Consider the following 17999-nt stretch of genomic DNA (forward strand, 5'->3'; position numbering starts at 1 on the left):
AACATCACGCTGAAGTCCAAGCGAGGGGGGCTTGATCTCACTTTGAAGGTTTAGGCGAGATTTATTTTGCCAGTGTTGAACTTTCGTGTTCTTTTTTTCTTCATTTTTTTTATTCCCTGCAAAAGCGGCGCACCTACCTTTTAACGGGCCAGAGTCACAGCAAATCCACAGAAATGATGTCAGCGATATATGGAAGCAAAAGGACGAGTCCAGGTAGAGCAGTCAGAGGGAAGCTTGTAAATATGATTCTTTATTGCACACATGACATTTGTTTTTCCTTTTTCTTTTCTTTACTTTTTTTTTTTGGTGTGAGCAACAAAAACTGGCATTACATGTTTTACAACCCTAATCAAAAACTCTCAGTCTTACCCTCTGTAAAAACAAAGGTAACACAAAACAAAAGAATAAAGGCTACGTCACATTAAAAACTTACAACTCCACAAAAAAAAAGAAAATCTCACAGATTTTAGTGCACCACTCTATGGATGAGAAACTTACAGTTTATATCATACTAGTATGATTTTAGGAAAACTTTTATCACAGTCAAAAAAAAAAGAAATTCCAGTGGGGCTTCGTGTTTCCTGTTCTGTTTTGGTAGCATTTGCCCTTTAACCACCTGAGTGCTACATCGCTGAGAGCAATACTGATTGGTTAACCTGCCGTTTAACTCATTGGAGGAATGTTTGTTAAACAGAACAGAAGAAGAAAATAAAGAAAAACGACTGACAGGTGAAAAAAGGTAGTTAGTAGATCAATACACTGAATGCCCGGCGTTTTGGAAAAAGGCCGCTGAGAACTGGGCAGCAGTATGCGCGCAGACGGTGGCTGCATACTGTGGTCCAATCAGAACGTTCTCAGCTCGTCAAATTCAAAACAGGTGCCATTAAAGCAGCGTTTAATGGCGGGGAGCTGTTGTGACCAAAATTCCCAGTTTGTTTTGGTCAAACGTTTCCAGTTAACATTTGAAAGTATGTACAAAAAAAAAAAAAGCGTGGGCATTTAGTTTTTTTTTTTGTGCTCGACAAAAAAGCTTAACGGCGAGATTAAAGGAGGCAGAAAATTGGCACTTGAATGGTTAAGTAGAAAAATATATCATTTCTCATGTTTAGGAAAAAAAGGCACTTTTTTTTTTTTTTTTTTAAAGTCGGCAGTGTTTGTTGTAACATGTGCTCTGGAAAAAATATCATCATGTTTTTATCTACTCGGTAAAAACAAAGAAATGAGCCGCTAAAGGACGGACTTCTGCTCAAGTTTCTCACGAGGTCAAAAAAGGAGCCAATCAGAAAAAAGCTAATAAATGAAAGCGTGTATTCCCAGAGTTTAAAGAATCTATTTGTGCTGCCTGTAGTCCAATCTCTGCCTCGACTTGCTGGTGAACAAGCAAAGTGTTGGAGGCGGAAAAAAACACATTTTCAGATCCAAGACACAAGATGTTAATTCCAGAGAGGAAGAGAAATGTTAAGTTTGATGTTAGACTCTTTTAATCCTTGTATCCTGCTCGCTGAGGCGTGATGGAGAATTGAAAACTGTTAGGCCAAGATGTTTTTTTTTTGTTGTTGTGCAGATTTTGGAGAAAAAGAGCAGGAAAAAAAATTAAATCCTGAGACATCACTCGGTGGGTTAAAGTAAAAAATAAATCAGGATTAATGAAGTTAATCTTTTTCTTTTTGCTTGCTTGTGTGTCAGTGTCAATACCTTGAATTAGTGGAGGAGGAAGAAAGCTGAATAAAAAGAGAAAGAGGAGAGCTGAATGAACCCCGGGACGAGCGGGCGACAGCAGGAAAAAAAACAACAAAAAAAAAAAACAACCAGAGTTCTGCAGGCTGAAAGCCAGATCAGCATTTGACACTGGAAGGAATAGAACGGGTTGTTTTGATCCCAAAGTACTTCATATTGGCACGGTGTACTGGTGTGTGTCTAAGCATTATGGGTGCTCCCCAATGACCCGGTATTAGCGCTTCTATCAATAAGCCAAATGGGGGAGAAGTGTTCACCAAACAGACAACAGCTGGTGATAACTGTAACACTGCTATCCAGGCATGACCAGGACGCAATGGAACCATCAATGAAAGAGCGGGGACAGATTTAGACTATCACATGAAACTGTCATCTGTACGTGTTGCCCCCCCCCCTCCCCTCAGTGTAATGTCCTGATCAGTAGCATTAATCCTTTAGAGATGACTAGCAGTGTCTTTGCACAGATTATCGTTAAGTCCTGCAGGAGCGAAGAGAAAGAGGACTTTTATCTGCAGGGATTATTTCTTTAGTAACAATAGTGAATAAAACCCGACTTTTAACCGGAGTGTGAAGGGAACAGCCTACCCAGAGGATAACCAGTGACCTCCAGTAACATGCAGCTTATATGAGCGCCCCCCCCCTCTCTTCCTGCCATCACACGAGAAGGACGGGTCAACTAACGACGAGAGGGTCGTCTCAAACGACAGAGGCGACGAGATACAGCAGCGGTGTTTGAACTGAAGGGAAAGAGGAAGGGGAGGAGGAGGGGGGCGGGGCGAGTGTGAATATTGTGAGCAGGTTTCTTCAGCACAGAGGTGAGAGTGCGTGAGCGGCAGTGAAGGGGGAGGCGGAGCTTTTCAACTCGTGCAGGTTTTGTGTTGCCGTGTGTGAGTGTGTGTGTTTGTGTAGTGTCAATAAGTCAGTGTGAGTGATGGCCAGACGGAAGTTGTTGTTGTTGTTTTTTTTTTTTTAATCGTGTTAGTCCGTGATCCAGACCAAAAGGTAAATACATTCATGAAACTGGTTAAAAACACAAGACAAAAATCTCAGCAAAGTTAGTAAAATTCTTACTAAGAATGTTTTATTAAAATAAATGCCAAGAGGTTAATAAGAAAAATAACAGCATACACCATGAAAACTAAATGCAAGCATGTAAAAATACTTATGACAAGGAAACTAATAAAGTCGCTAATGAGTTAAACAAGCTGGGATTTGGCAAGGAAAAAACAAAAAAAACAAAAAAATAAAAAGATATATATAACAGGGAAAAGGCAACACTCCCCACAAGAGACAGTCTTAAAGATGTCAAAGAGAGAGGGGGAGGAAGAGGGGGGGGAGAAAAAAGGAGCAGTGGGTTTTCTTAAAAAAAAAGAAAAAAAAAAAGAAAGCACTCAGAAAAACATGATTAATATACATATAAAATGAGATTAGAAAAATACATTATAAACCTGTAACAATGGCTGTTAATTACATTATCATACATGTAGTAGGCAGGCCAGAGAGAATACGGTAGGTATAGAATTCACCTTTCACCTGATGGACTTATCCAGCCTTTCACAATGACACAGCGAGTTGTAACATTGCACAGAGACGTTTCTTAATACTGTCGAATGCTGAATAGCCATCTCTTGATCTGCTTTAATATTGCATTTTCAATTTAAAAATAAAAAATAAAAAAATTTGAATAACACTGAGAAGAAGAAAACAAAATTCTATGACCTTTCGGTGTAACAGCACAATGAAAAGAGCTATGAGTTTAAAAAAAAAAAAAAAAAAAAAAAAAAAAAAAAGACTGCCAAGTTTGTGACGCCGGTCGGAGGGTGACGACTTTAGACATGATCGCTTTGTTGATGTTTTTCACCTTCAGGTCACACGCTGCACGTCTGCTGTTTCAACAACTGAAAACTTTTTTGATTATTTTTTATTTATTTATTAGTCAGCACTTTTCATCCGTCCTGATTGAACTGATCGTCTGGTGTCAATTTGACAGAGACCACTTGGAGCGGATGATTTCAGTTTGCAGCAGTTGAAACAAGCGCAGACGACCGCCCCCCCCTTCTTTTTTTTATTTTATTTATAATATCCGTTCCCTGTTGTGTTATTGTTTTTGTTTTTTTCGCTCGGCTCATGATCCAAACATGTTCTGGCAGACTGCTGCATTGCTATTGGCAGTTCAATTTGTTCGAGGAAGTTTGTCACAGTTCACAAAAAAAAAAAAAATCAAGACAATATTTCATTTGATCGTTAAAATCTGAATCAAGAGAACAGAAAGCTGCACTGACTGCAGAGTAAAGGGCCGTATAGTAAAAAGGAGAAACAAAAAATCAGTTCAGGAAGACAAAACCATGGCACATATTTTAGCTGGTCAAAATGACTGCTATTCTTTTTGCATAGAAGAACTCGGAGGGTGACGCCACGTTGAGGTGGCGGCCCCGCCCTGCTTGACTATTCAGAGCGTGTAACGCTAGCCATTCCTCTCTGCGCCGTCTCGGTGGGTGCTGGATATTATTGAACACAACTGGAATACTCAGGAAACAGAAACCACTGTTGATAAGGCACTTTGATTTGATCATACTGTGTTTTGTTTCGAAACTCTTCAGGCGTCTGTCTCGCTCGCTCTCTTCCAGGGTTACGACTCTTTTGGTCTTTTTTTTTCCTCGTTTCAAATCATATCCAGGGTAACAGCACTTCTTCCTCACCCACTTAGCTTATCTGTTTTCCCCCCCTTTTTACGCTTTAAAACATTTTTTTTTAATGTCTTTTTTTCTGATTTTGTAACTGCAAGTAAGGTATCAAAAGCTAAAATTGCCAAAAATAGATTTCTCATTTTTTCCTCTTCTCCAGCACCCTGTAAAATTATCTAGTTTTTGTTCTCTTCTGTATTTGTATATGCAATGACAGATATCTACATTTTTATATATTTATATATATATATATATATATATTTATATATATATAATAAGTATGTATAAAGCAATTTGAACAGGCAGGCATGGCTTTCACATCCTATTTTTTCTTGAGAGAGTTCAACAAAAGGTTCATGGTCTCCGGATCGGGTCCGAGATCCCGGGGAGGTGTGACACATTGTGGATGCGCTTCTCTTCTGGACGCTTTATGTGTGAGAAATGAACGTTTCATCATCAGAGAACACAAGTGTCCATGTTCACGAAGGCTTACAGAATGTCAACCTCATATTGCAAAGGAAGTTTCACCGGGGTTAAAAAAAAAAAAAAAAAACTAAACGTAAAAAAAAGTCGACCAAAAGTTGAGATGCTGAAATTAAAAAAATGGAAGAAAACTAAAAACACTCTTTTGGCAATGAGGCTGATGAAACAACTTAAAATTAGAAGCCAGGTTGATGAAAAGCATTTATGTACAGAACTTCAAAGTTGCCTCCCCCCCCCCCCCCTCGCCATGTAACCTAGGAGCATGTTGATTTAGTGTTAATAGCCCACGTTAAGCCTCCTCAAAAAGCAGAGCGTTAATGGGTCAGAGACGATCTGACCGCCTGCGAGCGTCACACACCAGGTCAAATCAGAGAGAGTGGACGATTTACCTTTTAGAACTGGAACTTTTTAGAACTGGATCTTCATGATCAGGAAGCTTTAATGCATTAGTGTGTATATTTCCACCTTTTTTTAAATATTTTTCAGAAAGAGTCAGAAACTTTAAATGTGACATCTGTTCATGCCTGTTAATCATTCAGATCTAGATATTTTATTCGGGGTCTCTCCTACAGAGGGAAAGCATCAGGAGCTCTGTGTCTGAACTTGTTGAACTTCAAAAAAGTCTTTCTGTAAAGTTAATTTAAGCAGCGTGGAAATAAGAAAAGTCCTGAGGTAAAGAGTAATCAGCGAAACGTTAAACAGGAGTTATTTGATTTTTCCTACAGAGCAGATTTCAGAGTGTGTGTGAAGAATATATGAAAGTCCCTGTCTGATTTGACCTGGAGTGACCCTGCTGTCCGTGTGAGCTGAAGGCAGGCCCCACACATTCACACCTCTCTACACTCGGAGCCCTCTATGAGACAGACGCATAATTGCAGATATATAATTCATTGGAAAACCCTTTGGCTAAATACGCACACGTAATACTTTCTTGTTTTTTGTCTTTTCCATCACAGCTCGGCTAACTCATGGAGATATTTTCTCTAAATACATCAGGCACTGTTATAATGGATGTAGTGTGGATGGGGGCGTAGCAATGGTCAGTCGCTGAGAAGCACTACCACTAACCCCGTAGCCTCAGCACACCCTACTTTCAATGTAGTATTAATTAAAACACACACACACACACACACACACACACACACACACACACAAACACCCAGCCACACACACACACACACACACACAAGACCCCTCATCCCTAATAATGACCTTCCCCATCTTGCCCTTCATGGTTGCTTATTTTTTCTGAAGCCTGCTTCAAACATCAGATTGCTTTGTTTTCGTTTTCCAGAGATAAAAAACACCTGCCATAGTTTGGGGCGAGTCGATTGAAGCGAAGCTAATTAGTCAAACATGGAAAACATGGAAAACAGAGAATACCAAAAATCAGGTGGAGAGAATGACTCAAAAGTAAAAAGCAAACAAACAAAAAAAAAAAAAGACAGCAGAAGAAAAAAAAAACACACATAAATCATAAAAAGCTCCTTTTGCAATCATTTCAGCCATGCTTGTTTTTTTTTGTGTTTTGTTTGTTTATAAACAGACAGAAAGCTGTTTGGAGGTGCACACCCAGAATGTGTCAGCTCATCATCACATCTCAGAGCTCAACAAATTGCACTACATGTGAAAAAAATGACAGAAATTAAACAAGTTAATGTGAGCGTTTGTTCCCTTTCCTTCTGTTTCTTTTTCTCTCCTTTAAAAACAAAAAAAAGGTGGTGGGTGTTGGAGGCGGGGAGGGGGTCCTGCATTTGAGGGGGGGGACGGGACTTTGTTCTCTGAAACCAATAAAGGTTTGCGTCAAATGGATGTTATTGAACTTTGACTCATACCGCTGAGGTCACCAAATTGGAGCTTATAAAGGAGGGTGGGTGGGCAGGTTTGGGTGGGGTTCTTTATTGCTATATAATTCAGTGCAGATTTATGAGTACAACATAAACACATCCACCCAGTGTGTGATTCATGAAGAAAAAGAAAGAGAAAGAATGGGAACTTAACTCAATGAACAGAGGGAAAAAAATGAATATTACACAACGTAGTTGGGTTTTGTTGTGTTTCTGTGAAGATGCTGCGTTGTTGTCTATTTTGTTGTTGTTGTTGTTGTTGTTGTTGTTGTTGTTTTTTTGTCAGAATGTGTTAGGGTAACTGTACGGGCAGGCGCCTCTCTCTCTCTCTTTCTCTCTCTCTCTCTCTCTCTCACTTGCGTCCGAGAGGCTAGCAAAAGGCAATTACCAGTTAACTGATCAGCAGGCAGGCTTGGGGCGGCTCGTCATTGGGTGAAGAGTTCAGAGGTCAGAAGGTCATGTGTTAGTTGCCGGTGGCGGCTAGGTGGTTAGAAACAAAAACAAAACAAACAGAAAAAAAAGATAGAAAGGATATTAGTGTCAGCAAGAAGAGACTGGAATGACATCATTTTAACAATAAAATGAATGCAATCTCTCATGTCGCCCCTCCCCCCCCCCTTGCTCCTAATTCCCCTGTATGCCAATGTGAGATGGTCTCAGCTAATCTCAGTGTAACCATGACGATTAGCATCATGATCGCTCTACTACTAAGCCCCCATCCTGAGTCAGGTAGCTGTGTGGTTTCATTTAAGCGCACCCCCCCCCTCCATAACCAAACATCTGAAGCAAAGACAGGTTGAACAGACAAACAAAATCAGAGGAACAAAAATCTAGTGTTTTTAGTGTCTGTCAAGGTGGAGTGCAAGTTACAGACAGTGTGATTAGTTGAACGGCCGACTTACAGTCACTACTGTTACGTGAAGGGGAACGGGGGGTCTATGGTGGTCAATGTGCAAAAGAATAACTGAATCGATGTGGTCCGATTCTCTCGCTCTTTATTTAGCAGTATAGTTTTTAGAGAATATAAATATACACAAGAACCATAAATACATTTGATATAAAATGCTCAAATATAAAATGACAGTACCTCATGTACAACTGAAAATATTTAAAAAAATGTATTTTAGCTTTATTTCAATCTGTTTGCAAAAAACACTGGAGAGAAAGGAAGCGACCTCAGCTCATGTGTGTGCGCGTCTACCCTCCGTAGGAAAAAAAAAAAGAGAGGCTAAATTCATCTACATGTCAAGGTAACATGGTGCCTGCTAGCAGCGCAGCTACTCGTCCTCCTCTTACTAGGTCTCAAATGCTTCTCCTTTTATTTTTCCTTATGAGCGCTGCAGATAAATCATGTATAGGAACAAGCCTCCCCCCACCCATTTTAACGCTCTAATCTCACATCAGAGGAATGTCATGATACACCTTCCTGCTCAGTATCACCTGTCCTGGCTTCACAGCTGCATGAACCAAAAAAAAAAAAGCTCTTAAGATCACTTTCCGCCTGAGCTTTGACAAATACAGTCGTTTAATACTGCATATGCTCTAAGTACTAAATGTAAACAAAAAATGTGCAGAACCACAAGCGACCATTTAGCTGGTGTGTGGATGTGTGGGGTAGGAGAGGTGGTGGTGGGGGGAGGGGAAGGGGACAAAATCATAGAATACAGACAATATATAAATTCCCAACTAAGGCATCGAGGCATAATAGGCATAATAATCATGTCATCATCAGTCAATAGCAGAGTGTAGCTAGGAGACTAAACTGACCTCTGTCAGCGGTCACAATCCTTTGGTAAGGATGGACCCGCGTGTCATGCCGTCTCACTTTAGTAGCCATTGCACCTAGATCGCAACAGGTCCACAAGGTTAGAAACCATTCACTTGGAGCAGGGGAGAAACAGTCATGTTTACAGTAAGAACATTCACATTTGTTTAGCCGTTATCATTAGAATACTTGGATAATACAATAATACACCGAATAGCAACAGAATACAGATTATAGTACATGTACACAGACACACATAGCTTTTTGTTTACGTGTAGAAAAATGCAGTAGAAAAACAAATAATACACCTTTTTTTTGGCGTTTAACTTGGTATTTAAACAATGCATAACTTAAGTCATAAAATTCCACAGTGCTCAGAGTCATATGGAGGACTCTTTGAAGGAGGTGGTGGGGGGGGGGAGGTAAAGGGTAAAAGCTCCTGGGCTGTCTGGGAGAAATAATGTGATTCTTCCTCTGGGATCCAGTGGGGGGGATTGAGAGAAATTTGTCTCTTTATTTTGAAAGGAGGGGGGGAAATCCAATACAGCTCTGATGGTAATTGAATAGTCCCAGACACCACCTGCCTCTTCCTCGCTCTTTCATTTTCTCTCTCTCTCCCTCCCTCCTTCACTATTTCTCTCCAGGTCAATCTGTTCTCTGGCGACAGAGGCTGTCATTTCCCTCCTATGTTTGTCACAACTCATTTCTTCCCCTCGCAGCGCTTGAATATGTGACATCAAACGGTTGGTGTGTCACTTTATTTTCAAGTATTACATTAGAAATGTGTAAATTAATTATTTAATATAAATCAACCCTCCCGAAGGAAGATGGGGGGGGCGAATAGAATAAGTATGAAAATTAAACTGGGATTTCTGTTTTGGCATTATCGAATGAAGAGACAGTTTTGGCTTATGACGACGGAGCCACCGACACGACTCTGAGGAAGCAGATGGCCTGACATCTCCTAATTCTCAGCGGCTGGATTCAGCAGCGCAGGCAGCCGAGCCGAGCGCAGAGTGTGTGTGTGTGTGGGTACGCGAGTGAGTGTGTTCAACGGGGCCCTGTGTTGCTGAAGGCACCAATCGATAGTGTGAGTAAATAAAATGCACTAAGCTGGTGTAACCCTGCAAGTTAAAGAGAGAAAAGCCAGTCGGCTGCCCCTGTCTGTTCTGCACATGACTCCCAGAGGCATCTAAAAAAAAAACACAGGTCAGCTAAAAACCACAGTGTTTGCTGCTGCCAGATGCCGCCGAGTTCTGTGTCAAATTAAAGTCTCTTTCGTCTTAACATGGGATAAAGCATCGCTAATGTTCAACAGAACCTCAGTCCAACATATGGGGTTCCTATAAGTCACTTTGTATTCATCCCTAGATGTAGAGTTGTCTCTTTGGTAGCAGATGTGTTGAGCTTAAAGCACCACTGAGGTTGAATATAATCTATAGACCCTTATAGAGAACTGTACTCCTGACATAGACCTTAAAAAAGGAACGTCACGTATTAGCACAGCGCTGGAGTTCGAGAGGGGTGAGACAATGGAGAGAGGGGAAGGAGGAGAAAAAGGGGGAGACTGGAGGAATTTAATGAACATCCCCAGTGGGAGTGAGAGAGGGACTATCTACAGGCATCAAGGCCTGCCTGCAGAGAACAGCGCGGAGAAATGATTTCAAAAGCTGCAGAAATCCGAGGGGATCTGCCGCCAGACTGAATATGCCTCCAGGCCAGTGCATGAGAGGGTTAGAGAGCAGGCTGCGTGTATGTGAGCGTCTTTCTGCCAGTGTGTCTCTTTTCACTCTGAGCCCAGTCCTCCTATATGAACCTCGCAGAAAATAGGCAATGTAAACCTGAGAGCAGAACTGTTTTTGCAAGGAAGTAACTAAACAGTGAAGTCTACATTTTTAAAGAGAACTTGCCTAGAGCCTAGCCCTCACAAGGTAACATCTGTCCCACTTTGCCTTCTTAATACAGTGTCCATATGAGCCACATAGCTGGTCATCCCATTACCTAGAGCTTTCCCAGCTTATCCACCCCGCGAGTTTGTTTTTGTGATCCTCAGGTGGACACGATATATTTACCTTTCAACAAGTCCTGACTGTGGCTCATGGAAGCCGCGTCCAGCACCCCCACTCCGGGGTAAAACAAGCTGCCCTCCTGTCCAGGCTGGCTAAAGTTGGGCGCTGTACCTGCCGCACCCATGCTTCCCCAGGCTCTCTTACCTAGAACCCCACTGTGCTCGATGGGGTACTCCAGCAGGGAGGTGGGCGCCAGGGCGTAAGGGTACTCGTAAGGGGAGGTGTAGATGAGCCCGCCATCCGGTGTGGGAGGCACCAGGGTGGGGGTGCCATTGGGCAGCATGGCAGCCATCTGAGTGGGCCGGATGAGGTTCATGATGGGAGTCCCGGCTGGTGTCTGGGGTCGGAGTGCTTGGGGAGGCAACACCTGACCCGTGGGGGCCGCTATTAGGCGAGGGCCCTGAGCGGCTGCTGCCGCTGCTGCAAGAGAGAATGCAAGGGTGGCTGCCATAAGCAAGAGAGCGAAGGACAGGAGTAGAAAGAAGAAAGAGGACAAAAGATGAAGTGTGGACGATCATAATCACATATGAACAGTGAGGGGGGGGGGGGAATACAAAGCAGGAAAAGAATAGGGAACAGGAAGTGGCAGGTAGAGAGGAGAGAGGAGGGGAGGGGGCAAAAGGGAAAATTAGTCCATGCAATGATCATGGTGTTGAACCACAAAGCCACAATCTGTTGCAAAGGAAAAGTCAACATAAGCCAGACAAAATAAAAAAATAAAAACCCTCGCACCAAAACACAAAAGCACAAAACGCTGCTGTCATCCCAATGCATTCAAAGCATACAAATCACCATGGCAGCAAAACATTCATCTACTAGAAATGGCAGAGGTGAGGTAAACAACATACATGCCAACGGAAATGGAGCGACGACTATTTGGGGGGAGATACTCAATGAAGGGGATGATTTACAAAACACTATTCACAAAATCACAAGGGGGAATTTTCACCAGTAATGCAAGAACGTGTTGATCCCCCACATGTTCAGCACTCCATTTCAGTTGGAAAAAATGTATAATTTTAAACACATAAATCATTTTTCAAGTGGTTCTGCATAAGCATGTGCTGAGAACAGTGCCACACATGCTTCCCCCCAAAGGCATCAAGCTCTAAGAAAGCTAATGTTAGACGGTGGGCCTGTTCATCATGGCTTCCATTTGAACAGATGTTATACAGGGAAAGTTAATTACTTTGATTAATTTATTCACTGTTGATTTCATGTGTGTGGCCATGTAAAATTACACTTTCAATGATAATAAATAGGGCCCGACCGATATGGGATTTTTGGGTGCGATACCGATATCAACATTAGGGAAAGAGAAAAAATCGGATACCGATATCTGTCTTACATCCATGTTGGATCTGTAGATATAGATGGATATAGATAAACACAATTATTGTGTTGATCTGTCAGATGTAGTAATCAAACACTTGTGGAAAAGATGTATAATGAAGAAAAGATTGTCACTCAACTGGATGGTAACTGCGAGTGTACTTGCATCATCGCTCGACAGTCTGCAGGGTGATATTGGTTGCTGTAATCCATATAGCACCCTCTGCTGTTGACATCCAGAAAGGGAACTGCTAGTGTAATACAATGAAATTCAATTTTAATGCTATTTGACTGATCAATGAATCTAGTACTATCGGCGGACATCTGCGATAAAAATTAGCCGATACCGACAGTCAGTTGATATGTTAATATCGGCCGATATTACCGGCTGGCCGATTAAATCGGTCGGGCTCTGATAATAAGGCAAAGAACCAAGGGTTCAAAAAGTAAACGCACAAATACTGAAATAAGGGGCTCTGTAGACAAAGGGTTGGGCCTTCATATGATTTACTTAATTCAAATTATAAGCCTGATCATGCATTTAAAAAAAAAGACATTTGGGTGATGAAGGGGCAAACACTAAAAATAGATGAGCTGGTGACGAACATGCAGAGTTGCGCAGGTGAAATATAGCAATGTGCTGAAAGTTGACCAAGAGCAAATGATACAAAGAGATCATGTCTGTGCTGCAGGATGGAGGATAGAAGGGGGGGGATGAATGATAGAAATATAGACTATAGAACAGAGTGGAAGTTATCCTTCTCATGGCTGGGGAAGTAAACATGAATTGTTTGGAAAGATTCAGAAAGAGAGATCTTCTTATGGTCAGAAACACAACGATAGTATGTACAGAGGAGATCCGACTATGCATACGTTTAATGAAGGTAAACAACATTAGTCAATGAGAAATACAGAAGAAAGGTTTTCTACGATGAAAGCGTGGTATGTGGAGTCAGAAGATGTGGTGTAAAGTGCATGGATTGCGTGAATTTGGATGTGTGTGTTTGTACTTGGCAGCTCACTTACGTGTTTTGATGTTGTTGTCTCTGTACGTCCCGTTGAGTATCGCTAGCTCCATCAGCTGCATCTTCTTCAAATTGTCTTCTCCCTCCGCCTGTGGAAAAAGAGAAACGTTAATGTTCATTCGCAATAACACACCAAACACTAATCTGCAACAAGCCGAGGCCCCTTTACAGACCTATTGAAACAATCCACATAGCGACTGTTTCACCTAACAACATGCCTGGGTGTTGTAAAAGTGCTACATTAGGGCAGCGCAATCATTTTGGACCCTGCATGTCATCTGTTCTCCACAAGCAGTGGTTGGATGGGGTTGACAGGAACAGAGATGGTGATGAGCTTAAGTGCTGTTGTCATGGCAGAGTGCCTTGTTGCTCCTAAAATGCTGACAGAGACATTAAGTGTGGGAATGCATATTCATAATCCATATCAGAATGATAATTACTGTAATTTTCTTTGCTCCCTTGTGCGCAATCAAATGCGCAATAACCGCCCTGGCTAATGTCAGTCCTGTCAATTAATGTTTGGATAAATAAATACAAAAGCCGCAGCCACTGTCATTATCGCCAAATTAGGGGACTGAAATTATTCACGGAAAGCAATTAAGATAGCACCCCCTCCTCCCACTCACGCACGCACACCCATCCATTCCCCCCCTTTCCTCTCTGCACCCTCCTCCTCCCCCAAACTCCCATTTCCCCTGAAGCTACCGAACACTCAATAACCATGACAACAAAAAAGCCCCTGTGATTTTCTAGGTTGTACATCATAATTCTAGCACGGCGTTGTGTGAATTGCTCCCCACAGAGAGGGGTGCAGAGACATGCATGTGAAGCCTCCTGACCTCTGATCCTCTTTAAATGGACTATTGATTTCACGGCCTTTTGCGGACAAAATGGTCAAATTATGGCACATCCACTTTCCCTGTGTTTCTGTACATCATGTGCGCAGAGAAGGGCGAGACCAGCCTCTCTGTGATGGCAAAAATAAAAAAACAGGACGGAAGATACCGAAACCATCTCCATTTCCCTTTTCTCTCTGTGCACAGACGGTGTCTCCTGGACTAAGTATAACAACAGTCTGCTGCTCTATTCACAGGACGATAAGGAAAGAAAGACGTGGTAAGGGACAGAGCGAGAAAGGAAAAAAAAAGAGAACGAGGGCTCAGAGTTAAGCCCTCCCCTGAGACTCCTCCTCAACACCGCCACAGAGAGAGGAAGAGAAAAGAGTGAGGTTAAGCAAGAGAAGAAGTGACAGAGGCTGGTCTCCCTTGACTAAATATAAGGCAGTGGCTTCAGAGCAGTCACAGTATTCAGCTGTGTGTTTGTGTGCGCCTGTGCAATATTTAGTGTACCACAGAGCTGCCAATTAACAGAGCAAGGAATTTTTCTCTGCTGCTTTTTCTCCATGGCTACCTCCACTGTGCTCAGTCTCTCTCCTTCTAATGGGGAGGGCTGGAGGCACAGAAAATGACAGATTATTTTTCTACATGCTCTTTCATGCAGAGATAGCCATAAGTCCAAACACTAGTGAAGCATCACACGTGATTTGAAGAATGATATGATGGAAAAAGACGAGACTTAAAAACAAGCTTATATGACAATTGACTGATAAACAGAGTAAAACTAGTGCATTCCTCAATAAATCAAAGTTAATATCCATCAAACGTTAAGTCTCAGACACTGAAGATGTTCTCAAACAGTTGCCTCTTTCTCGTTCGTTCCCTCGCTAACAGCTCTGGAGGTGAGGCGAGTGCCACTTGACATTCACAGTCAACAATAATAACCAGGCTAGGCTAATTGAACATGGCCCAGGTCAACAGCTAACAATGCTAATATGGGCAAGTTAACCCTCTTCAACGGAGAGACAAAATCACTACTAATTAGATGCTGTGGGTACTGAGTGTAAACACGTGTTCACATGAATGAACAAGCAATGAAATAGCTGCCCATCACATGGAAAAAGGTCATTAAGTAAATATCAATGTGTCATTGTTATGTCTCTGTCACGAGTTCCTTCTTAAGTCATTTACAGCAGAAATGAATGTACACCTCCACCTCTAGAAACCTTTACAAATAAAATTAAGAAAAAACCCACCAAAAGTAATAACTCAAAAAAGGCTGTTTTTGTGCAGTAGTGTGTGTGTGTGTGTGTGTGTGTGTGTGTGTGTGTGTGTGTGTGTGTGTGTGTGTGTGTGTGTGTGTGTGTGTGTGTGTGTGTGTATAAGACCGTACAAATTGTCACCAGATTGAAATCATGGATAAGGCTAATTGTGTCATGCTTTTAAAGCTTCACATTTGTCACAACAATAAATCAGACATTCATCTTCACCTTTTAAGGAGAGTTGTACAAACACTATTCACTCTGCTGACATCATAAACTTTCCCTAACACACAGAGCCGCTTGTCTCCCTAACCCTAATTTCAATAGCTCCTTAATTTTCTAAAAATCAATCGTCCTGGTGCGCGAGGTGCCTCCCTGCAGAATGAGTGCAAACCAGAGAGACACAGATCTTTTGTGGCAACACTTAAAGACACCAACCTCTTCAAATCAGAATAAAGAGCACATTTAGGAGGTTGTTAGAGGTGAGTTGGTGTTTATGTATGGAGAGAGAGAGAGAGAGAGAGAGAGAGAGAGAGAGAGAGAGAGAGCATGGTGGGTTAGCTCCACAGCAGGCTACATTGCAGGACAACTGCATGCTGGGAAATGATGTTAGGGCTGCTTATGTGTGTTTGTGTGTGCTGTATGATGATGGATCTGCAGGGTTGTTGGGGTTAAATGTGTGCGGGGCAAGGGGGGGGACACCATCCATCCAACTCTGCATAGGTGGCGCGCTGCCTGCTGAGAGGAGAGAGACTAAAATAGAGGGCAGTGAGAAGGGGAAGAGCACAGATGCTGCTGCTGCTGCTGCAAGGATGAGGTGTGCGCCGCTGTGTGGGAAATGTGTGTATCCCCAGTGGAGGGACGCTGATATAGCTCCATCTTCTCACTAACACAGTTTGTTAGCTAAAGCGTCCAAACCCCGGCAGATTATTTGTGTTTTACATCTGAAACAAGCCAATTTTTTTCCCCGCACATCAAGATATCAATTCCCTGTTGCAAAATTTTTGCCAACATTGCTTTCTGTGGACGTTTTGTAAGTGCTGGCAGTGTCAGAGCCGCACAACAAGAGAAGATGGCAGATCCAAAATGGCTGCAGACAGGGGGCTGTGAGATCAGAAGAGTCCAAAACGTTATGCTTGGGACACTTCTGGAGTGGAGTTGGAGCGGCGCTCTGTGCACCGGGCCAGCATCCTGCCACAGACGCGCAAGCTAAGATGAATGTTTGATGAACAGAGAGAGCAGTTAAGACTTTAATGTTGCCTTGCTTAAGGTGTTACTGCATTAACTGTCTCCTCAGTCAGCATGCAGCCCCCACCATAAAACATTTACTCAGATGCAGCCGATGGTGAGACCCTGTGTGTAAGCAAGCTGCATGTGTGTCTGGAATGATCTGGCTGATGGGGGGAATTCCCAAGGGAGGGAATAACTGATGGATTATAGAATGAGAGGGATGAGTAAAGGAAGTTTTTCCTTATCATCTCAAACGTGTGAGCATGCGTGCACCTAACACACACACACACACACACATCCGCGGCACGCTCCTGTCCATCAGCGGAAAAGCCACTCAATAAAGCTGCTCTATCCAGAAGAATCAGATTCAATCAATGAGGCCTATTTGTGAAATCAGCAGAGCGGGAAAAGCTATCAGGGAGGAGCAAGACGGAGGGGGATGAGGACTGGAGGAGGGTGGTGAGCTAAAAGTAGGTGAGCCGTGTCCCACTGTCGCTACCTGACAGCCCTGTGATGAGGTCACTAGATGCATGCTAAATCACTGTCATGCCTCACTTTCCTGTGACTCTCTCCCCCGATCAAAGCTTCTGTGTATATGTTGATGAATACAAACTGGAGCTAATGCCGATTGTTACAGACAGTAGAGCTAATGCTAAATGCTATATGCCGTGTTTGGAGTGTGTAAGCAACATATGAAGGGGCTGTCTGAGAGTGTTTATAGGGCCGCACTCTGCACACTCCACCCTGACACCCCGGCTCCAGGCCTTTTCCTATCCATCTCACCCGCAGATAAACACAACAGGCGCCTGGATTAGGTTGGATGAATTTGCTCATGTCTCTGGCTGCAAACTGAGGGGGAGGTTTTTTTTTTTGCTCATATCTGGAAGGAGTTACCGTCTTATGCTATGCAGCTCAACTCTGCTGGGAGAGATGAAATGATGAGCAGCAGAGAGAGATAGATGGAAAGAGAGGTGGAACAAAAGGAGTTAAGGAGCACTGCAGAGCAAAAAGAAGAAGAAGAGAAAGCGTGAATGATTGTCTTTGAGTTGGTGGAGAGACGGAGAGATATACAGGGAGAAGAAAAGGGATAGCCGGAGAATATAAGACAAGAAAAGACAGACAGCATAGTGAAAACCAATTTGTCTGTTCCCCAGTGGGCTGACACCGGCTACGGCCTGCTTTCCTTCCCTGGCCTCACTGCCAGTCATCACAAACAGACGCATGCCTACACACACACACACACACACACACACACACACATATATATATATCTTAGGCCATAGCAGGGCCGGGGTCAGGATCTCTCCAAACTACTCCAATTACCACAGCAGTAAACACAGCCTGCCCCGGCTGCCTCCTGGGATACAGAAAGAGGCAGGATGTGTAGAACTGAGAAGGAGGAAGGAGGGAGGAGGGAGGAGGGAGGAGGGGAGTTAGCAGAGTTTAGAGGAGGTGTTGGTTGTGGGGGGCGGAGGGAGGGAGGAGTAGATGACTTCATGTAGAAGGGGTGGATCTGGTAGTGGCGGCAGCTGCTTTTTCTCCCGTTCCCCTCCTTCTCCTTCCTCCCTTTTGGTTTCCTTCCCAAACTCTAACATCTGGAGGAAAATGATTACTCTCGCCGCGCTGCCAAGGCGACTTATCAACAATTCCACACTCTCCAGAAGCGGACGGTGAGAGGGAGAGGAGAGGAAGGAATGAGTACTTGTAGCGAGCTTGAAAAACATCTCCA

General features: G+C 43.0%; 1 protein-coding gene across 7 annotated transcripts in view; it reads right to left on the bottom strand.

Moving 5' to 3' along the window:
- Nucleotides 1-229: 229 nt before the first annotated feature.
- qkia (QKI, KH domain containing, RNA binding a) overlaps nucleotides 230-17999 on the bottom strand; it is a 73706-nt gene continuing 55936 nt past the window's right edge. The window contains exons 5-9 of one of the 7 annotated variants that reach the window (XM_020647991.3): nucleotides 12944-13031; nucleotides 12058-12168; nucleotides 10589-11029; nucleotides 8519-8593; nucleotides 230-7231 (exon numbers count right to left, since the gene is read on the bottom strand). In XM_020647991.3, coding sequence (XP_020503647.1) covers nucleotides 7215-7231; nucleotides 8519-8593; nucleotides 10589-11029; nucleotides 12058-12168; nucleotides 12944-13031 — 732 coding nt within the window. In that variant the 3' untranslated portion in view covers nucleotides 230-7214. Of the gene's footprint in view, nucleotides 7232-7729; nucleotides 8594-10588; nucleotides 11030-12057; nucleotides 12169-12943; nucleotides 13032-17999 lie in introns of those variants that run through there. The other 6 variants (XM_065966467.1, XM_065966465.1, XM_065966466.1 and 3 more) reach the window with 6 other exon arrangements.

Source organism: Labrus bergylta, chromosome 18 (assembly GCF_963930695.1).
Source record: "Labrus bergylta chromosome 18, fLabBer1.1, whole genome shotgun sequence".
In the NCBI taxonomy this organism is placed as follows: domain Eukaryota; kingdom Metazoa; phylum Chordata; class Actinopteri; order Labriformes; family Labridae; genus Labrus; species Labrus bergylta.